The sequence below is a fragment of the Oncorhynchus tshawytscha genome, linkage group LG14, assembly GCF_018296145.1.
Source record: "Oncorhynchus tshawytscha isolate Ot180627B linkage group LG14, Otsh_v2.0, whole genome shotgun sequence".
Classification (NCBI taxonomy): Eukaryota; Metazoa; Chordata; class Actinopteri; order Salmoniformes; family Salmonidae; genus Oncorhynchus; species Oncorhynchus tshawytscha.
Genome location: NC_056442.1, coordinates 7,303,985 through 7,328,097, shown reverse-complemented (window position 1 = coordinate 7,328,097; position 24,113 = coordinate 7,303,985). Strand labels below are relative to the sequence as shown.

Below are 24,113 nucleotides of genomic sequence, written 5' to 3'. Positions count from 1 at the left end.
TGAGTAAGAAGACACTGTTAGCCTGCCGCTAAAACCCAAACACTTCAACACTTGTGAACACTTACCAAGTGTTAAATACTCGTAGTTATTAAATGTGCATCGAATCTTTCTCTGACTACATTGTGTAAATGTGCTTTTAAGTGACTTACAATGTGGCCTCTATCTCTGTCATTCTACCCAGCCAGATCCAACAGGCCAAACACCATGTGGATCAGAGCAAGACCTTGGTCCATCATGTCTCCCAGGTCTAACTCACCATGTGCTTCCTCCAATCAGGGCCTCCCAGTAGTGGCGTCCACTGTCGATGTAAACATTGCCGACGACGCCGTAGCTACTCTGGCTGGTGAAGCGCTCCTGGCCGTGTCCTTTCTTCGATGCCGTCTCGTCGCGCTCCACCGTCAGGTTGTCATGGGAGATCTTCAGCTTCTTGTGGGCGGACTTGGGGTCCAGCTTGAAAGGTTGGCCTGGACGAAGAGGACGGAGAGAGACAACATGGTTAAGTTAGCAAGGGGCTAGGGTAGGATAGGCTATGAAGGCAGCAGCTGTATGTATAGTGTCCATATTAGGAGACCATCCCCGACATGTGATGCTGTCCTAATATGGACACCGTATTGAAACATAATATGGTGACCATATTAGGTAAGAATCACAAGATACTTCTCTAAGACTGCATGCTATAATTCCAAGTTTCCTTCAATCGTAATGAATGTGGAGCCCTTACTGTTGGTTTTGAGTGTCCCTGGCTCACTGCTGCGGGCACCTGCCTGGTTGATGGCTTTGACGATGAAGATGTACTTGGTGCCGCTCTGCAGGCCGTGGACGGTGTAGTGGTTCTGCTTGATGTTAGGCACAATCATCCAGCTGTCTGCAGAGTTACACAGGCCTGGGAGGGAGAAACAGACTCACAGTTATAGAGTCTTCATGCATACACACTCAGCTATGCATTGGTGCTTATGAGGGAACACACAAATGTTTCCGTTTGCACACACGTAGTCACATGAACACACACAGAGTGGCTATAACAGACCAATAACGCAGACTGCACATGTACAGTACACATACTTTGTTGTTGAAGTATTGCGGCCTTGATAAACTTTGAAAAGCAAACATCATCAATTAATTAGGTCACTTGTAACCTGCTGAATTCCAGGACGTAAGCAAAGTTAATTGTCACAGAATGAGGAAATGATTTGCTTTGCCTGCTGCAGAGACAGCCAATCCTCAGCCAATGTAAGTATCATACTTGGACCAAATATAAACATTCACCTAATTAAGTCCATATTTCCCAAACATATTGTATATTTTTATTCTTTAGTTTGGCGAACTCTTATCTATAGTTTGAGAAAGGTGTAGGTTTGAGTCTGTTTGTGTTAGGAGGGGAGGAAGTCTATTCATGTGATCCTAGGAGACCAGAGCTAAAGGATAGAGAGGAGTGGTCCAAATTCCATAATCAGTCACTTCCTCAATCAATTCTAAGGCCTTTTAATCATACTCAAGTGAGAGGGGAAGGATTCATGATCAGTGTATTCAGACAATGCTTCTTGTCCAATATGACTTTGGCATCGGAGGGTGTAGTAGATTTAAGGGGAATTGAGGGGTAATTTATCATACAAAGTCAATTCATTACGACAAATGCCAGTGATGCTCAAAAAGTCAGCCAGTATGCAACGCAGCATTATGCCATTTATAGTGATTCATTTCTAATGATCCAACACATTCCATATATATTGCCATTCACTCTACTCTGTTGTTTTATGTGGTTACTGTAGGTGTTAGGATGGGGGGGGGGGTCATTCACCTCTCAATGGCTGTGCTGTTCCATGTCCGTGGGACTGGCTGTGCTGTACATTGATAGGCCTATACTAAGCCGTGCTGTGCCACATTGATGCCCGCAGGCTTAATTCTCTGCCAGAACAGCCATCGTGCTGAGTGCACAGTGTATTCTCCGTAAGCTTCGCGCGACATCTGTTTGAGCGTGAAGCCATTGCGCCTTTTTGTCCGTCCCTAAAGGCTACCATGTACCATCATACCCCGTCATCATGTCTAACGTGTGTTCTGAAGGCTGCCATTTGCCAATATTTTAAATGGAAACACGCCATTCTCACCTCACACATGGCAGCCATTTTGGAACGGCGTGCCTGTCACACATCATTTACATTGGTGAGAGAAAACACAGTGAGCAATTAAATGACCCTGAGTGAGACCCTGTGGGCCAGAGTCTGCCGTCACCCCTTTTCCTCTGAAGTGTCATTTCAAAGATGTGACAACACCTCAGCCTCAGTCCAGAGCTTAGACCTAGTGATTGGATGTGAAACTAGGGCGGGAAGAAAACATAGCGTGTGCAGAGAATGAGGAGAGGAGGAAGTGGAGAAAAAAAACACATGTCACTTTGGGTTTTTACGCCACCCCTCATGAAAAGTGCTGATGTTGGTAAAGGGCCTTCTCAATGGGGTTCCAAAGACAGCATCTGATACAATTGTTACGTTCAATTATCATTCTAGGGTGAACATGGTAGACTTCTATTATACATTTATGCTCATTCATTTTGTATATTGGTGCCCGAAAGACATTCAAAAAGTCATTCTACTTGGGGGGCACTGGAGTTTTCAACATGATTTAAGCGTGGAAAAAGCCAACTGCTCCTGTTCCAAATTGCAGCAACACCGATGCTGTATTGCAATATTAAAGCTATAGTTCTGGTACTTCTCAGTTTCTTCTCTTTGTTGTTGTTGCTAAAATGCTCACGTTTGCAGTGAAGAGAGGTGATCATATCCTATTTATTCTCATGACACCCTATAACCGTGTTTGCTAGCCGTCCGCTTTCATCAAACCACACACCGCTATATTTCCCATCCCCTGATCTCATTTTATATTGCTTGCCCAGCGAAGTATGCATGAGCGTGGCATTCAGGCGTGATCCGTGGGGGAGGAGGGCTCTGAGCACTGATTCGTGTTATGACTGTAATTCGCTCCGAGTCAGCTAGTCTCCCTCTCTCCATTCCACTCTGTCCCCTTTGACACCGCAATAACTCAAGCTGAGATCCTGAGATTTGAGATCACCCCATTGGCCCTAGTCAACAGGCTCGGTGAGAAGAAACACATGATTCGGTTTTGGTTCTTGAGTCCTCCAGCTGTTTAGCTTTACACCCGAATCATCACGGGGCTTTGAGTTGGAAAATACAAAAGTTATCATCAGGGGAGAGTTCTGTGAGCACAAAGCGTTCTCTCAAGGTGTTCTGTGCACTTACTAGCACCATTGTCTTGCCATGTGAAGATACCATTGTGTGTCTGGTGGTGTGCCTGGTATGCCACAGGGTAGTTTAACTTACACCCTGATACACATTGACAACATTGGCTTGACCTATGAAGATAGTTGTGTGCTTGGAGGTGTTCCTGGTATGTGTGACTGCATTTTTGCCGACACCCAGATACTTACTGACAACGTTGGCTTGCCCTGTGAAGATAGCATACTGGAGCTCATAGGAATGCACTGTGAACTCGTCGTCTGAGGTCCAGTGGACGGTGATGGTGTCGTACGATGCAGTGCAGAGCTCTTCTCTGATGCCCGGAGGACTTGGAGCTACATAAGGGAAAGGAGAATGTTATGTTATGCGTGCTCTGGCATAATGATGAAATAACAGTGGTTCACCTTTTGAGCGTGTTGTTTTACCTCAAACAAAGTACTGTGGCTCTTAAAGGAGGACTGAAGGCTAGAGACTTATAATGATTGCCAAGCTTTTGTTTGCTAATGATAATTCATAGTCCAGATGATATTTCAGAGGTTGACAGTTGAGCAGAGGCTGATGACATCTTTCGCTCTCCTCCCCTCCCTAACCCTCCTCTCTCTCTTCTCTCATCTCTCCTTCCCTTTCACTCTCTCTCTCCCCCCTCCCTCTCCTTCTCTCGCGCTCCCCCTCCGCCAGTGAGTGCACATCGATGACTCAGAGTGATTCACTTAGTGAGCCAGCCCTCAAGCGAAGCCCTCTGCCATCACAAAGACTAAACAACAATCTCTTCCACAAACTCATATAAATCTATTCATATGATGTAGAATTATTTTGGGTACTGCAATAATATGCAATAACATGGACTATTTTGGCATTATGTAGATGTGGAACTTTGGACCACAGTTAGGTGGAGTGCATACAACCAAATTTTTAGGTTATGGTTGTAGAGAGAGATGCCAACTCTTGCACTTGACAATAGAATATAGGGAGATATATTGCCAGTGCTTTGATATAGTTGACATCATGACATAAAGCAATATCATAATATAGGCAACAATATCACAGTATATCACGATATTGCCACATTATCGCAATATACCGATATTGTATTAAATGATCACTATTGGCGCCCACCACTACTAGTAAATAGAGCTGATTGTACTCTGTACCTGTGAGGTAGTCCAGGCTCTCCAGCAGCTTCTTCTCCTTGGTGAAGTCCAGAGCGAACGTGTCAAACGTGTCCGTTAGGTTGATCTCTGGAATCAGGACCTGAGAGGAGGCGGTCGCCATGGAAACCCTAACACAAACACATAATCCCAGAGGGTTGAGTTCACAACTATCCCACTACGTTGCACATTTTCATAGGATGCCAGAGGTCGTGTTGATTGACTGTGAATTGTCAATGGTTAGTCAGAGCCGGTGTTTGTAGTGAATTTCTACCACAACCTCCGTGCTGGCCTTGCTCACCTTTCGGTGATACTCTTGGCGGTCTGGAGGAAGCGGGCGTGGTCCGTCTCCTTCAGGGTCTGGTCGGCCTGGGTGATGAGAGCAGAGGACCTCTCAATGCACTGCTTACAGTTGGAGATCTGCTGGGCTAGCTTCCTGATCCGGACCGCCTATAGAGCAGATAGGACAGAGGAGGGTTAGAATGGGTTGAAGGTGATTAACTGAATCCCATGTCAGGGATGGTAGAGATTTAGCCCAGATGGGGCTTTTTGGGATTGTATCCAGATGTTTTTGGCTTGTTGCTTTCTCTTCACCTAATGAGAGGTTAAGAGAGAGTGATTGAGGGCAGTCAAATGTGGTTGATTGGATGTTGTATTTAGGTCAGAGACACTGCCCTCATCAACCTTTTCTGACACACTAATCTGAACAACTAATCTTTGGTTTCATTCGAATGTGTATATTTTTGTTGCAATTTTCTGGTATTTATATGAAACAACTTTTCACCCATATCCTATATCTGGACAATGCCAGAGGTGTGGGAGCAAGACAAAATACCAAATTGTCTCTCTATCGTCTCAGCGGCAACCGTCCACCATAAAGGATTTCCATTTAGGCAGGTTTTCATTTCCAGCCGAAAGGTCAGAGCTAAACTGCCTCTATGGCCCCTGATATTGGTACTTCTACTTTAAACCCCGCTCCTGACTCAAGTCCTGACACGAGACCAGGAAGGAACGAAGGAAGTCCCGTCATTTAGAGAAACTGCAGGAATCTGGTTTCTGACTAACCCTGGACAGCTATTGGTAATTCCAACGCCAACAGAAATTCATTAACGGAAATGAAGCAAGTAAAAGTAACACAAAGTGTGAAGTCATTTCCATTTCCTCTCTGACTACAAATAGTTAGCTTTGAGCGAACTCCAACTCTGTCAGTCAGTAAAAATAATTGAGACATGCCCTGTAGGTTGGACATCTTGATAATTAAGCATGGTCCAATTCCCCTTGGTGACCTTGTTCAAATGTTCGCTTTGCATCGTAAATGAACAGATCGAGAGTGAACAGACGGTGGACTTTCCAACAGATCCAATGCAGACCCCGAACAGAAGGCGAGAGACATTTACCCTTCTGTTGTTTTACTATTACATTCCTTCCCAGGCCGTACGGTTCAGACTGCAGCTCAGAGAAAGTGCAGAGGATTGTGTGTGTGTGTGTTTTTTTGGGATTCCCCTTTCAGACCCATGGCCACTCCTGGATCTTACCTTTCCCTCCTTGATTTTGGTCCCAATGATCTGCCTCCTTTGCTGGATGATGTCAATCAGGAGGTCGCATTCTTCCATCAGCTTTCCCTCCTGCCGCGATGCATTGACCTGAGAAACACAAATGAAACATAATTCAGCTGTCTGATAATTCATAGCCTTAAGTAAGCTGTAATTACAAACCATTTACTGTTATACTTACCCAGAGTCAGACAAACTCATGGATACCATTTTTATGTCTGCATTGTGAAGGAAGTTAGGAGGTAGTTTCAAGAGCCAACGCTAACTAGCGTCAGCGCAATTACTGGAAGTCTACAGGAACGCTAGCGTATGGTTTGCGCTAACGCTAGTTAGCAGGGGCTCAGCATTGGCTTTCAAAACTACCTCTAACTTCTTTCATACTGCATGCAGAGACATACAAATGGTATCCACGAGTTCATCTGACTCTGGCTAGGTCGAAAACCGGATCTCGCAGTATCCCTTTAATGTTTTGTAATTGTCAAAATGTCCGACCTGCCTCAAGGCCATGATTTATAAAAAAGTCGAAAAACAGATGAATTGCCAGAATCTTGCAGTATCCATTTAAAGCTCTAGTTCAACTAATGATAATTCAGATGTCAGTTGGTTTTGCATTGCAATTAATAGCCTACGGGTGAATGAATCAACATTGAGCCACAGTACCTTAATGTGTGTTTGTTTCTGGCTACTACAGAAGATAAAGAATGCCCGCGCCTGTGTTTTGCTGAGTCTAACAGTGCTCAATTCTCGGTAGCATTTGGATCAGTCTACAGATCTTGAAGGTTTGCGATTGTTGAGTGCATGCACACTCAGGTCCACTTTACTAGCCACAGGCCTTTGAAATAGATGCCTCTTTGGTGCCCGTTTTTATGTCCTGGTGAAACACAGATTTTCAACCGAAGCGAAAAGCAGAGAGGGGAGTTGTGAAAGAGGGATTGTTTGAGCGTTGCCAAGCCAACAAGGTGTGTTACGGTCACTCCCTGGTGTGGACAGGCTGTTTATGATATGAAAGGGACTCATTGAAACGCACACAGATCCGCCTTTTCAGCGCCAGTAATTAGGTTCCTTCGCCCTGTGAGTGAGTTTCTCTATTGTACGTTCACAGGGTTTAGACGGGGGTCATGGGTGAGTGCCACCATCTCTCCCTCTGATCTGCCGTGGAATATTTGTGGATTGTAGGTCTAGTGAACTCTCTATGTATTACAGTAGGATGTTCAGTGAGGACACACTGTGGGCTCAGCCTTTGGACATGGCAGGGGAGCGTGTGACGGACATAAAAGATGAGTCTTTGGCAGGAGCATAAGAGATTCATTTAACCCAAAGCAAAAGCGTTTCTGGGGAATTGCCCGTCAAAAGAGCTCAGAAACGTTTAACAGAAGGTGCAGGAGAGGCTGATTTGCTTTAGAAGGCTTTCAAATATTCAGCGATCTCTCCAAAAAGTACACACGCGTCCTGTGTACTCTCTTTAAGTGCTGAGAAAGGGAGTCTTTCTGGTCCTTGCACATTTATGCACACTGATGATGACTATACAAAAACAAAACAAAAAACCTCTAACTGTAATCCTTGGGGTGGATATATCAAATTAAAATCTACAGCTTTAATGAAGTGGTTTCATGTGTTGCACAATAATTCTGCAGCTCATTCCACATTCCTCAATTATTCACGCAGATTACTTTTACAAAGTACAAAGTTGATTCACTGAGCACAAGCTGCATGCACACACACACACACACACACACACACACACACACACACACACACACACACACACACACACACACACACACACACACACACACACACACACACACACACACATAGAAACGCTTGAGAATGAGCCTATACACTCATTATTTAATGGGTGGAAGTGTGTTTAAAAACCATGTACACGTTCGTTTCTGACCTACATCCACCATGAAAACGAGGTCAGATATTTCCCCTCTTTTTCTGTGATGCATTATTTAAATACATCCATTTTAAAAGGACCAGGTTTGTGGATTTTAAAAGGCTAAATGAAATGACCAAAGTGGACCTGCGGCCTGTCCTCCCTTTTAGTGTACCGGTCACAGTGGCCATGGAGGCATATTACAATCTCTGCTTAGAGTATAAGTCATAAAGATTCAGGCCCATGTAATTTTCATTTCCTAGCCCACCTTTCCACCATGGGGCTGTGACTCTTTCCTCTCAGGCGCTTTTAATTTGAATCATCACAGATCAAGAACAAGTGACTATGGTCAGAAAGGCTTCATCCAGAAGAACCTTCATTAAAGAAGTGGCACAACCAATCGGTGGTCTCCGTATAGATACATTAGTAAAAATTTAATTGTATTGCACATGGGAACATTTACGTTGGACATGTATATATTATAATACATTTTACAGTTTATAATGTGTTGCTTGACAACTCAATGATTAGTAGCCTATATCAGGAAAACATTGTGCATTTTGAAATTGTAGAACATGATTCTATGTACAAATTCAGATGAGCAAACTCAAGCGGAGACAGGAGCATCTGTTGCCACACAAACTACTTCAGGATGACATGACAACATTAGCATAATCGTGTCAGGGAAATCATCATTTGAAAAAAATCTATACAAAAATCGACAAAGTTTGTAGTTCTCTGAGGTAAACGAAATACTGTACAGTTAGTTAATTGGGCTTGCATCACATGCACTACACTGACTACAGCATGCCTCTTGCACATGCACGCATCTCTGAACTCATAGCATGGTCAGTGACAGAGCGCTCACCTCTACATGTTGACAGGTTTGGATCAACTTTCCCATCAACCCTTCCAACTCATTATTCCTCTTGACCAAATGACTCAGGTTGGAATCCAACGCTTGCTGCAAAAGAAAGAGGAAATTACTATTGAAGACAGAAGAGAAAACAACAGTTATTGTCTGAAATTCAACCTACCATACTTTCAAGAGAAAATAAACACAAAACCAAGCTGATCAAAAGGTGTCAGAGGTCCTACATTTCTGTTTTAGAGAGAGCAAAATCATAAAGCCAAAACGGAGAAGCATCTTCCTCCTCCTCCCTCTCTTCCTCCCTCCCTCTCCTCCTCCTCCTCCCTCCTTCCCCTTCCAAAATCTCATCCACAGTTGTCACATTCGCTTTTTGGACAATTTGGACACGAACCTCCGGGCGCTGCCCATGTCCCTCGTCCCGATACCGCCTCATCCCGGTCAGTCAGTCTCTGAGCAGGACTCACAGCCTAACAGGACTGGCAGAGCCTGAGCCACTCCGGGGGAAAAACGTCATGCATAAACCCCCCCGATCGGCAAATGAAGCATCAAAAGCTCCTCTGACAGCCCATCTACCTATCAAAGAGTCTTTATGTAAGCTGTTCTTCCTGACGTTTTTTCCCCTTCCCCCCTTCCTATTCTGCCAAGAAAAAAAACCTGTCTTCTTTATTTCATCATTCTATCATATTATTGCCAAACCGACCATATTAAGCCACAATGTGATGTTCAGTAGGGATTAAATGGAGTTGCCCCATGGGTTAACAGCGTAAACTACAGACGAGCCAGGCAGGAGAATAAGGGTGGGGGAGTTTACCAGTCTAATGGATGGCTTTAATACGACGATGACATACAACAACAACAAAAAACACATTAAGGACCATAGGGGATGGCATGATCAACGGGGGTGTAAATATAACTGAACCCATGGAGGAAAACAGCAATACTACAAGGACTACTAGCGTGTCTTCTTGCTTGAATGGACATATTGAATAGGTATCACTGGAAACCAAAACCGTAGTTCAGTCACCAACTAAGGGGTCAAACAGTATGCCCCATGTGACTCCCTCCATTATGTTCTCCTCGGCGTGTTAAATCTAATGGCCGATTGAAATTGACGTTAATACAATGGAATTTGTCCCCCACATTCCTGAGAAGATTAATTAAAATGTCCCTGTTGTAAATTTGTATTAGGGTCAGGAGAAATTACTCTTGATCTCATGTATTTATAGCTCATAGTCTCTACTCACTGAGTTTAAAATGGACACAAGCTCTGGGTTGAGGAGGATATTTAATATGTATTTTATTCTTATTCACCTAGTAGGAGGTCAGAATAAATCAGAGTATCAGAAGAAATGTGAAAGAAGCATCTGTTACATATCTTGAAACTATTGGACAATAAATAATGTATGACAATGTTGGGGTGAAGCCTGTCGTCTGTGAATGTGTTGATAGAGTAAATGAGATTCACTGAGAGAGAAATCATGTGGATAAGACCTCTGTTGAAAGACCTTCATCTGTATGGAGTAAAGAAAGGTCTATGGTGGTAAAAGGAAAGGCTCATATTAGGCAGGAGACACATCTTCAGAGTTCCTTCTGTTAGGTGACCTAAACTGGGACATGCTTAACACCCCGGCAGTCCTACAATCTAAGCTAGATGCCCTCAGTCTCACACAAATTATCAAGGAACCCACCAGGTACAACCCGAAATCCATAAACACGGGCACCTAATAGATGTTATCCTAACCAACTTGCCCTCCAAATACACCTCTGCTGTTTTCAATCAGGATCTCAGCGATCACTGCCTCATTGCCTGCGTCCGTTATGGGTCTGCGGTCGAATGACCACCCCTCATCACTGTCAAACGCTCCCTAAAACACTTCAGCGAGCAGGCCTTTCTAATTGACCTGGCCCGGGTATCCTGGAAGGATATTGACCTCATTCCATCGGTCGAGGATGCCTGGTCGTTCTTTAAAAGTAATTTCCTCAGCATGCCCCTTTCAAAAAATGTAGAACTAAGAACAGATATAGCCCTTGGTTCACTCCAGACCTGACTGCCCTCGAACAGCACTAAAACATCTTGTGGCAGACTGCACTAGCATCAAATAGTCCCCGCGATATGCAACTTTTCAGGGAAGTCAGGAACCAATACACACAGTCAGTCAGGAAAGCAAAGGCTAGCTTTTTCAAACATAAATTTGCATCCTGTAGCTCTAACTACAAAACGTTTTGGGACACTGTAAAGTCCATGGAGAATAAGAGCACCTCCTCCCAGCTGCCCACTGCACTGAGGCTAGATAACACTGTCACCACCGATAAATCCACGACAATCGAGAATTTCAAGAAGCATTTCTCTATGACTGGTCATGCTTTCCACCTGGCTACCCCAACCCCGGCCAACACCCCAACCCCAGCCAACACCTCCGCACCCCACGCAGCTACTTGCCCAAGCCTTGCCCAGCTTCTGTTCAACCTCTCTTTCGAATCGTCGCAGATCCCTAAAAATTGGAAAGCTGCCGCGGTCATCCCCCTCTTCAAAGGGGGAGACACTCTAAACCAAACTGATATAGACCGATATCCATCCTGCCCTGCCTTTCTACAGTCTTCGAAAGCCAAGTTAATAAACAGATCACTGACCATTTAGAGTTGCACCGTGCCTTCTCCACTGTGCAATCTGGTTTTCGAGCTGGTCATGGGTGCACCTCAGCCACGCTCAAGGTAATAAACAATATCATAACCGCCATCGATAAAAGACAGTACTGTGCAGCCGTCTTCATCAACCTGGCCAAGGCTTTCGACTCTGTCAATCACCGTATTATTTTAATTTTTTTAATTTTACAATTATTTATTACAAAAAAAACGCAAGGAAGGGGTAACATTAAAGTATTACAACATGAAGGACAAACAAGACACTATCAAACATGTATCAGTCTTTCCGCAACAGAGCCATCCTTATGTGTGAGGGTGCGTGTGCATGATAGTGATATAAAATATATGTCATAGTTTCCTTTTTCATGATCACAATCTTGTGAAACCCGAACCCTCCAAGATCCCCCCACAGTTCCCCAATAGCTGTCACTCAACCATTTGAGACCCCTCCCACAGAACTAAATAGAAAAAAGGAAAAGACAGAAGAAAACAGCAAACAACAATGCAAAATTATTATTTTTTAATCAAATGTTAAATATGTTTGTCTGTATGTCTGGCACTATTACATGTATGTGTGTGTTCTTGTATCTGTTTGTTTGAATGAGTGTGTGTATATGCATGTGTACAAACACTTGCATGGCATCAGCCCCAGGCAAACCGGCATTAGTTGTAAAAACACTGCCACTTAGTGTCATTCAAATGTACTTTTATTAGGTTTCATTTAGACTTTTTTTCCCCTTTATCTTTTGACCATCAATTCTCTCTCTCACACAGCAACTCCACTCCCACCTGTCTCCAATTCCACTTACCAACCCTCAGCTTCCCTCAGCCCATCCCATCTATCTCTGCCGGCCACCCACTTCGTGTTTCTACGCAACACATATCTTTCAACTATGCTATGATGTTTAACGTACAATTTCAATATTTCTAATCAAATAGAATCTACAGATTGCGTGTTGAAGATAAATACTTTTACTAAGAGTATTAGTATATTAGTAATTGACTGACCCGGTCTCTCCAGATCTCCTAACAGTACTATTTCTAGGGTCAATTTTAGGACAATTCCAAAATAAATGGTCTATTGATTCTGTATCCTCTCAACAAAATCTGCAGAGCTTCGATGATTTTATGCCCCAAATATTCAACATTTTGTTGGTGGCAAGAATTCTATATAATAATTTTAGCTGAAAAGCACGAAGTCTTGAATCTTGCGTTGTTTTATATATCAACTCATACACCCTGTACCATGGAACTGGTACATCAAACATCTCTTCCCAACTATTTTGCAATCTGTATGGCACAGTTGTCCACACCCTGGTCCTCAAATGAAACTGGTATACTTTCCTATTTATGCTATTTTTATTCCTTTATTCCAGTTTTGATCCTTTATATTGGGCAGACAGACCAGTTCCCCACCTCCTCCAGCTGCCTCCCACCACCTCCATTTTTGGGGCAATGCTGTAATCAATTGGTTGTTCTCTTGGATTGAGCAGACCTTCCCGTACAATTATGATATCTCTATGAAAGACATAACTCTACCATTACAATTTACAATATCATTTAAGAACAAAATACCCTTTTCAAACATCTTTCCCATAAATACAGGTATTTTATCAACCAGCACATTTGAGTTCAGCCATAATATTTGTTGTAATAATTGTTCAATCTTTTCAGGGGGATGAAATGTAAATTGTAGCCAGCTCTGCAATGCTTGTTTGAAAAAGACTTTTGTCAAAGTATCATTTTCAATTAATCGAAAATGAGACATGGCAATCTGCACAAAGGCAAAAAGGCCATTTTTAAACAATGGATGAGCTTTTCTTGTTAATCTACTTGAGAACCATTTAGGGTTCAAATAAAACTTTTGAATGAGTGAAGCTTATAGAGAGAGGTTTAGTGCTTTTATATTTAATCATCTCAACCCACCCAATTCATATTCATTATATAGATAGGCTCGTTTTATTTTGTCTGGTTTAGCGTCCCAGAAAAAGCGAAATATTTTTTGTACATATGATTTGAAAAACAAATCATCAGGAGTAGGGAGGAGCAGCGCCATAAGTAAGTGAATAAACTGAGATATGACTAAGGAGTTAATCAGGGCAATTTTTCCATAAATAGACAGGTATTTACCTCTCCATGGTTGCAGGATCTTGTCTATTTTAACAAGTTTCTTATTGAAATTCATTGTGGAGAGCTTATTTATATATTTTGTAATATGAATACCGAGTATGTCTACTTCCCATCAGCCCATTTTATAGGTAAGCTACAAGGTCATGTAAAAGTTGTATTTTTTAAGGATCCAATACGTAATATTGTACACTTATCATAATTAGGTTTCAGTCCAGAGAGTACAGAAAAGTCATCGATGAGATATTGCAGGGATCTAGCTTGCGGACTTAACATAAAACTTGAGTCATCGGCGTACATGGACACTGTTTTTAAGCCATGGATTTCTAATCCCTGTATTCTTATCAGCAACAGCCTTGGTTTCTCAACAGCCTTGGTTTCTCAAATGACTGCCTCGCCTGGTTCACCAACTACTTCTCAGACAGAGTTCAGAGTCCTGTTGTCCGGACCTCTGGCAGTCTCTATGGGGGTACCATAAGGTTCAATTCTCGGGCTGACTCTTTTCTCTATATATATCAACGATGTTGCTCTTGGTGATTCCCTGATCCACCTCTACGCAGACGACACCATTCTGTATACATCTGGCCCTTCTTTGGACACTGTGTTAACAAACCTCCAGACGAGCTTCAATGCCATACAACACTCCTTCCGTGGCCTCCAACTGCACTTAAACGCTAGTAAAACCAAATGCATGCTTTTCAACCGTTCGCTGCCCGCACCCGCCCGCCCGACTAGCATCACTACTCTGGACGGTTCTGACTTAGAATATGTGGACAACTACAAATACCTAGGTGTTTGGCTAGACTGTAAACTCTCCTTCCAGACTCATATTAAACATCTCCAATCCAAAATTAAATCTAGAATTGGCTTCCTATTTCGCAACAAAGCATCCTTCACTCATGCCGCCAAACATACCCTCGTAAAACTGACCATCCTACCGATACTCGACTTCGGCGATGTCATTTACAAAATTGCCTCCAATACTCTACTCAGCAAACTGGATGCAGTCTATCACAGTGCCATTAGTTTGTCAATAAAGCCTCTTACACCACCCACCCGGCTGGCCTTCGCTACATATTCGTCGCCAGACCCACTGGCTCCAGGTCATCTATAAGTCTATGCTAGGTAAAGCTCCGCCTTATCTCAGCTCACTGGTCATGATAACAGCTCCCACCCGTATCACGTGCTCCAGAAGGTATATCTCACTGGTCATCCCCAAAGCCAATTCCTCCTTTGGCTGCCTTTCCTTCCAGTTCTCTGCTGCCAATGACTAACTTTAAACATCGGCTATCTGAGCAGCTAACCGATCGCTGCAGCTGTACATAGCCCATCTGTACATAGCCCACCCAATCTACCTACCTCATCCCCATATTGTTTTTATTTACTTTTCTGCTCTTTTGCACACCAGTATTTCTACTTCCACATAACCATCCGCTGATCTATCACTCCAGTGTTAATTTTCTAAATTGCAATTACTTCGCAACTATGGCCAATTTATTGCCTTACCTCCTCACGCCATTTGCACACACTGTATATAGACTTTCTTTTTTTTCTATTGTGTTATTGACAGTACGCTTGTTTATTCCATGTGTAACTCTATGTTGTTGTTTGTGTCGCACTGCTTTGCTTTATCTTGGCCAGGTCGCAGTTGTAAATGAGAACTTGCTCTCAACTAGCTTACCTGGTTAAATAAAGGTGAAATAAAATACAAATTAAAACATGGTTGAACTTAAACTCAATGCAATTATCCTATTTATAGATATTTCAAATAGTTTGTTTTTAAAAACCAAAATGCAAATACAACGGATGGACTGCCTCAATCCTTAGTTTCTATTTTGAATGTTCTCACAGCAGGAGATAATGTAGTAGATGAAACGACAGCCTACTGTATCCATTTACCAAATACACTAGTTCTCTTCATTGCGGAATATCACTAGCCACATTTCAGTAGTTAACATTTCAAACTGGGAGAAATCCCTGGTCATTAGTGGCAGGGTATATGGAAACTTTGGAGATTTAAATACAGTTCTCTAAAAACAAAGTGGGCTACTCCTGAGTGTGGTCAGATGACATTGAAGGCAGTTGCAGGGAGTTCTACAAAGGAAATACATTCCAACGTCTTTCCTTCAACATCTGTATCTAATCAAGAGAAAGCTACCACTAAGCAAGATTTCAATGGCTTCTTTCAACTTGACCTTCCAAGATCCCTGAAAAACGTTTACTGTTCAATATCTGATCATATCTATATTGGAGGAAGCACCAAAGGCATCTAAAACACTATTTTTTTGACACTACCATAGCATAAAGAGAGCTGAGGACAGGCAGGGCTGTTTTTTATCTTAATGCAATGGTCAACCTATAATGTATATGTGGCTTGGAAATAACAAAATTGTTATATAACATGAACTTTTTGGGGTGTCAATTTCTACTCCAATGTTTGCCTTTGTGAACGGCATGACTCAGGAGTACCAGGATCACAACTTTGCCCTTTTCTCCTTCTCCCATAGTCCGAAGTGAGCATCCCACTAAAGGATCCCCCTAAGATGTTTGAGTGCTAGGAGGCCTACCCTCTTCACACCCCTGAGTAAAATGAATGAATCACTGCTATGGTGCATCATGTCCTATACCTTTTATACTGTAAACAAGGTCACTGATAAAACATGGATTGTGAAATAACTTCTTCTGCATCCTCTATACGAGGGCAACTAGGCTGGTTGTTGTGCTTTGCCTGGCATTTAATTACCTGCAAGCATATACCTGGATTTGCTGGTCAGACACTGATTTGAAAAACTAATAAAAGTTAGCAGACAATGGTCCCCAAGATCTATCATGTCAGTGCCCATTCCACCATTATAACATAACACAATACCAAACATCTCTTAGCAACAGGCTTCTGTTCGGAATAACAACAAGAAACATGTTTTATCCCTGTTTATCACTGACATTCAGTGGTGTTAGACATAGTTAGCCTCAGGCAGTGATGTCATGGGAGTAGACCGATTATCCTATACTGTTGCTACACCACTGTTTCTTTCCAGATAGGCAGGTGGGACGTTGTTTTCCTGCTCACTCTGTGTCCGGGTGTCCCTGAACGAGCAGTCTAATCCTCTGAAAAATGTCTACCGGGTCATCACACATCACAACTCCCTCTAGCGCTGTTGTTGCAGCCAGGTCACACCAGATCCACTTCAGTATTCGACGTTTGTCCAGGTTCCCAGGATGTCGGGAGATGCCTTGGATACGATCCATGGGGGGCAATGTGAGCACCTATTACCATCTAGTAGGCTCGCGGCTTGATAGGGCGTTGTGGATTAGGATAGAGGAAGGGCTTGAACCGCAAGCTACGGCTCCGAGGATGGAGGTTTGAATCCCAGTGCTAGGCACTCTTTTGCATTTGGTATGTTTTAACCCTATCCCAAACCTTAACCCTGACCTTAAACAGTCGGAATTAATGCCTAAACTTAACCATTACGTTTTTTCTGTTTAATCCCTTTTAGACCCACAGTTGCAAAAATGCAACTCAACCTATATCGCATCATATAAAGGTCCTACACTAAAAAATTATGTCAAACACTATATGCATTTCCTTCGACCCATATTTATCTCTTAGTAGCATTTGTTGTGTGTCAGTATGATTCCTTTGGCATTAGTAGCCTCTGAAACATTAGAGACCTGTCCACTCGACTGAGACTACAATGGTCCCCTACAAAAGCATTAGTTGGTGTCTTTGGCTATGCCGGATTAAGTGATATGACATGCTATTCTATAAAATCCTTTCTCCGTAATTAATATTACCTGATTGAGCTAATCATGTCAATGTAATTAACTAGAGAGTCGGGGCACCACAAAATAATATTTATAAAGCTGTTATCTTCCGAATAAACTCTTAAAGACCTAGTAATATTTTTACATCAATAGCAGTCAATATTAATCATCATCTTAATTCAGTCTCATCTGAAAGTTGTACATTCTTGGTTATCTTCACGAACCCTGCCTAACAAGTTGAATCAGCAATACAAAATTGGGTGTAATGATTTATTTACTAAATACCTAACTAATCACACAGAATTACATATACACAGAATGAATTATACCTTGATTACAAATGACGTCATAAAGGAAAACGTCCCTAGCGGGTGGAACAGATATGACAGCTGGTTACACAAAAGAAAAGGGGCTGGGTTTGAGTGAAAGAGCAGGAAGACTGAGGGACAAAGGGAGAAGCTGTGCTATCGTAAATACAGTATCTTATGCATTCTAAATTACCGCCCATTTGAAAAAGGAAAATGCAATAAATATTTACTCTGAGCTGCGCTTCGGTAGGTTGGTGGTAGATGGAAGGCTGTGTTGCCAAACCGAGTCCTTTGTCCTTTGAAGAATGTCTAGTGGTGAATTATTGGATACGTTGTAGTAATGTCATTGTGTGGTAGACGGGATACTCTGTCTGTTCTTTCCTAGCCCGTGTTTGCAGCTGCTGTTGCTAACTCCACGGCTAGGAAGTATCACTTCTGTAGTGAATAAGAGTACAAAGTTCATACCAATCGCAACCAAAGCTCACGCTGAGGTTGGCTTAGTTCTGTAGTTGACATATTAGTCCTTTTGACGCAGAGGCTGCAGACCTCACGTACTTGGAACAGGAGGTTACATTTTTGTCAAGGTTTTATATAGTGGAGCGAGAAGGGTGTGTTTGAAAAGTTTTATAACCAATGTCTCTTCACAGGGGCAGGCCAGTGATTGAGCCCAAACCTTATGAAAACCCAAATCTCTCATTTGGAAGCTAAAATTACATTTCATCTCTTCACCAATAATTTTATATTCAAACATTTAAATTGAACAACAATTCCATGTGACTCCGATAACTACAATGTGCAGACTTTCCACTATAGAGTCTATGTCATCCTATCATTGATGAGAATGTCCCAGATGACAACCGAACTGACATCATATTCATTAAGTACCACCGCATATGTTCAATTGGTTGGATTACCAGAATCTAGTTTATTTCCCCCCAACTTCTGATGTTCCCAGAATCTCTATGTTAACCAAGGGGTTTTCAAATGTCACATCAGTAGGGTAGAGAGAGGAAAAAGGGGGGAAGAGGTATTTATGACTGTCATAAACCTACCCCCAGGCCAACGTCATGACACCATCAATGCAAGTACATGACTTGAGCCATTTTTTGCTGTCTTCTCTAAGATGTAGTGATTATGTACTACTTACAGTATTTATCTGTGAGTGCGGTGGATATACATTATAGCATTTTGGAATGAAACTCTTCATATGTTGATAGACAAGCAAGACATAGACAACCAAATAAGAATAATGTTGAAATTGCCTCTACATATGACAATAATACAAATGTATATCTTAAAAATAAAAAATAAAAGAACTTTGAGGTCAAAAAACTGACATTGATGATTATTCATTTTATGGTAAAGAGGCAAGACAGGAAGTTATCTCTTCATGTTAAAACAGGACAACCAAATATTACTAAATGTAAGTTAGCTGTTCTTTCTTACATAGAAAATCCACAAAATAGTTGATCCTTTCAAAAATACATTTTTTGATAGCAATTTTTTTTTTTGTGGATAGATCAATTTGATGCATTTTGCTATTTCAGACAATATGACTTCATTTTAGATGCTCAGGATCCGAAATGATTAACATCCTTGAAAAAGATGAACAATAATGACTGTATGAAATAAATAATAAATATACTTAGCTAAACTGTATGCAAAAAAAGGGAAATTATATTATTTTATACTAACCCAATTGCTCAGAGAAAGAGATGTTGTTTAACAAGGAGTATTTTTTTCACTCAAAAAGCTAGGTGTCAAAATGACTGACTCCCCTAAAGATTCCTATAAATAAAGTAATCAAAAGTTTAGTATTTGGTCCAATATTCCTGGCACGCAATGACTACTTCAAGCTTGTGACTCTACAAATGTATTGGATGCATTTGCAGTTCATTTTGGTTGTGTTTCAGAAAATGTTATGCCCAAGGTCCTAAACGATATCATAACCGCAATCGATACGAGACATTACTGTGCAGCCGTATTCATCGGCCTGGCCAAGGCGTTCGACTCTGTCAATCACCACATTCTTATCGGCAGACTAAACAGCCTTGGTTTCTCAAATCACTACCTCGCCTGGTTCACCAACTACTTCTCTGATAGAGTTCAGTGTGTCAAATCAGAGGGCCTGTTGTCTGGACCTCTGGCAGTCTCTATGGGGATGCCACAGGGCATCTTCTCTTCTCTGTATACATCAATGTTGTCGCTCTTGCTGCTGGTGACTCTCTGATCCAACTCTACGCAGAAGACACCATTCTGTATACTTCTGGACCTTCTTTGGACACTGTTAACTAACCTCCAGATGAACTTTAATGGCTCTCAACTTTAACAACTCTCCTTCCGTTGCCTCCAACTGCTCATAAATGCAAGTAAAACTAAATGCATGCTCTTCAACCAATCGCTGCCCGCACCTGCCCGCCAGTCCAGCATCACTTCTCTTGGCGGTTCTGACTTAGAATATGTGGACAACTACAAATACCTAGGTGTCTGGTTAGACTGTCAACTCTCCTTCCAGACTCACATCAATCATCTCCAATCCAAAATTGAATCTCCTATTTCGCAACAAAGCATCCTTCACTCATGCTGCCAAACATACCCTCGTAAAACTGACCATCCTACCGATCCTCCACTTCGGCGATGTCATTTACAAAATAGCCTCCAACACTCTACTCAACAAATTGGATGCAGTCTATCACAGTGCCATCCGTTATGTCACCAAAGACCCATATATTACCCACCATTGCGACCTGTACACTCTCTTTGGCTGGCCCTCGCTTCAAACTCGTCACCAAACCCACTGGCTCCAGGTTATCTACAAGTCTCTGCTAGGTAAAGCCCCGCCTCATCTCAGCTCACTGGTCACCATATCAGCACCCACCCGTAGCACGCGCTCCAGCAGGTATATCTCACTAGTCACCCCCAAAACCAATTGCTCCATTGGCCGCCTTTCCTTCCAGTTCTCTGCTACCAATGACTGGAACGAAATGCAAAAATCACTGAAGCTGGAGACTCATACCTCCCTCACTAGCTTTAAGCACCAGCTGTCAGAGCAGCTCACAGATTACTGCACCTGTACATAGCCCATCTGTAATATAGCCCATCCAACTACCTCATCTCCATACTGTATTTATTTATTTATCTTCCTCCTTTGCACCCCAGTATCTCTACTTGCACATTCATCTTCTGCACATCAATCACTCCAGTGTTTAATTGGTATATTGTAATTACTTCGCCACCATGGCCTATTTATTGCCTTACCTCCCTTATCTTACCTCATTTTCACACACTGTATATAGATTTTTTTCTACTGTATTGTTGACTGTATGCTTGTTTATTCCATGTGTAACTCTGTGTTGTTGTATGTGTCGAGCTGCTTTGCTTTATTCTTGGCCAGGTCGCAGTTGTAAATGAGAACTTGTTCTCAACTAGCCTTCCTGGTTAAATAAAGGTGAAATAAAAGTTTGAAAAATTAAAAACAGAATTATATGGTAGTTAACGTTTTGTGTCATTTTTAAGTCACTTATATTGTAAATGAGAATAGAACATGTTTCTAAACAATTCTACATTAATGTGGATGCTAACATGATTACAGATAATCATGAATGAATCATCAATAATGATGAGTGAGAAAGTTACAGAGGGTCAAAGATCATACCACCAGGACCCACGGGACATGCACCAGCGCATCAATGCTTTTGGTACATTTTTATGTGTTTTTTATAGAATTGTACAGTTTTCTTCATGAACACAAATTCTTCCTACCTATCACAGTGGTACATTTTTGCAACTTTTCATCAAAATTGTTCTACAAAGTTGAAGTAAAAAAATTAAAATAACCCTAACCCATAATTAGAGGCTTATGCTTGGGTCTCACAGGGCTAACCCTATCCCAAGCCTTAACCCTTACCTTAACCAGTCGTAATTAATATCTAAACACAGCTGTCGAGTTTTGACATTTGGCCCCCCTGTGCAAAAGTTGAATACTGAAGTGAGACCGTAAGATATTGTTGGTTGTTGAGCAGAGGATACAGAATGTTGTAACAGCCATAGACTGTATATCAACTTCTCCGATATTGCCAATTCACATTCTGCTTTATTATTAATGTGTCTGTCTTGCTTGTGTATCTTGTCTCAGTATTCGTTTGTGTGCCATCTCGTTCTCCGCATCTTTACGTGTGTCAACCTTCTCGTCGTCTCCCTCAGTTCTCCGTTTCTCCCGTTTCATTTTCCCAAGCTGTTTCTGTCTGATATAAACTAGGTGATTTTGTTTACGGAGAAAGGCAAGCAATTTTGAGCTATTTAGTGTCACTTAATGGATTCCAGGCCTTCATGTGTACACCATATGGGAAAGTTGCAGGATCCATGTGAGTTTGTGCCATTAGTTTTGTTGACATCAAATGTATACAAAATAATTTATATTACTATATGTTCATGATAAACGTAACGTTTCTCCTGACACTACTCTGCCAGTTGTGCCAAATGCAAGCCATAATGCTGCATAACACACTGTACATGATAACACTTGTCAATGCTTGTGTTGTCTGTGGTCAGTCCCTTGGCCTAGACCCTTGAGACACAAAGTCATCTGCATGGCCAGTCGTAGATGGAAGCAAGGCTGTAGGCAATGGGTCATGACAGTGTAACAGTAGGACTCGATTACTCCAGGGTGTGGAGGAACAGGTTGTACTGGGGCTGAGTAAAAGAGTTGTGGCCAAGCCAGGAGCTGTGCCATTGGGGAGGGGAGGAAGACAGAGGACAGTCAAAAGGTCTTTGCTTAGCTACTACAAGTTTATCATCATTCTGCATTGTTAGATCAGAGCTTCCTCTATGACCCAGATCCATGGATCTCTGATGATATTTTGAACCATTTCCTCTCTCTGTACGTTTCCGTGAAATGGTCATTTTATCTCCCAAAAGGAAAGGGTGTAGCCACAATGACCTAGCCCTTTCACAGAGGCCCACTGCCACCACTGAAAATATGGCAATCAAAGGACAGTAATTTCCCGTCAATCGTTAGGCAGCTCCGCCTAATAGTAGTACACGATCTTTAATGATCTTTAATGTTTTCTTTCATGAGCATAGCTTAAAAATCAAATCAATACTGTATGAATTTTTTTATGGTGTGGTGCAAAGGGCTCCGGTAGTAGTGACCTACGTCTACCCTTACAAGGAGGGGCTACCTGGACTTAAGAAAAGCTCATGTTTGCATTCCGTTGCTTAATTGTTACTGGAGTCAAATTGGGAAAATATAAAGGATTCTCAACACTGAGAATATTACTCCGAAAACAAATGTTACTTCACTGGACATGCATCAGCAGGCTCTTCCTCTACAGTAGGTTGAAATGTGTTTATTTTACAATTGCAGTGCCTACATGTGGTATTGCGTTGTCACTGCATCATGAATTATCTCCATGCTATAACCAAGAACCCCAAAGCCTCAGAGCAAGTCTATAATCATGCACCCAGGTACCCATTCTAGTTTTGCGGGGGGCGGCATTTTTTGGGACTTTGGCGGCAGAACGGTAACCAGTCCTTGCATTCTTACATGATTGTGAGTCCTCTGGTTTGCTCATGTGTGCAATGTGCAATGCCCTTTAAGCGCAGAAGATCCGTGAAAAATGCATGTATACCACCATGACAGTATTCAGTGTACAAATTGGGAGATTCACTGACCTTAATATGAATGCATCTGTCTGTCGTAAGGCACACATAATATAGAAGTGAGGCAGAAAGACACTGTAGTGTAGAATAAATGAAAAACTCTGTCAATGGTTCATATCTCTGAAAAACAAAAAGCCAGTGCTTCAGTTAAGCTGGATCTTGCCGGAATAGGATCCAGCACCTCTCAGTTTTGCAAGGATCCGGTAGTCTACCTCTCGTGGCACAACCATTTCTTTGCAATACACCCTGAACATAATAGTCCATGCTTAATTTGGCCCAGATCCTGCCGGAATAGGATCCGGCACCTTTCAGTTTTGACAGTATGCAGTATCCTACCGATTCTGGTATGAAACATTATTTACACCGTTCGCAATGTAAAAATTCTAATAAAAGAGACCTTTTTTTAGGGGGCAGATAATTGTAGCCTGGTAATTGTGAAGAGAGAGAGAGAGAGAAGTACTCTTGAATCACTCACAGAACTAGAATGATATTCATTTTCTATGATCTCTCCCCGTCTCTCTTGCTCTGACGGACATGAGCCTGCAACTATCGCCTCTCCAGCGTTGCACTTCGTCATTTACTTCCTTTTAGAATCATAGCCACGGAACGGGTACTGGAGGTGCTGCAGCACCCCTGAGAAATTGTAATAAATACATTTGCCAACGAATAGAATTACTGCTGTCTGTCTGTCTGTTCAAAAATAAATGCAATCATTCAGAATACTACACTAGGAATACTTCTATTATTTAGCCACAGAAGATCAATAGCTTATTTAAAATAAATAGCATATGAGTGGATTGTGTGTAGCCCAATTACAAGGATTGGCCTCAGGAAAGCTCTACAAATCTGTCAGCGAATAGCATGCAGCCAAAACAGACCTTTCGCAACATTTCAAATACAATCGCAGGAT

At 42.0% G+C, this 24,113-nt stretch overlaps 1 protein-coding gene across 2 annotated transcripts in view; it reads right to left on the bottom strand.

Annotated features, from left to right (window-relative positions):
* The window catches only part of LOC112266469 (E3 ubiquitin-protein ligase Midline-1), a 65,841-nt gene that overhangs the window by 1,851 nt on the left and 39,877 nt on the right, over window positions 1–24,113 (bottom strand). For both annotated transcript variants that reach the window (XM_024443956.2, XM_024443955.2), the window contains exons 3-9: window positions 8,697–8,792; window positions 5,929–6,036; window positions 4,695–4,843; window positions 4,397–4,524; window positions 3,437–3,580; window positions 722–883; window positions 257–464 (exon numbers count right to left, since the gene is read on the bottom strand). In XM_024443956.2, the coding sequence (XP_024299724.1) occupies window positions 257–464; window positions 722–883; window positions 3,437–3,580; window positions 4,397–4,524; window positions 4,695–4,843; window positions 5,929–6,036; window positions 8,697–8,792 (995 nt within the window). The remainder of the gene's footprint in view (window positions 1–256; window positions 465–721; window positions 884–3,436; window positions 3,581–4,396; window positions 4,525–4,694; window positions 4,844–5,928; window positions 6,037–8,696; window positions 8,793–24,113) is intronic.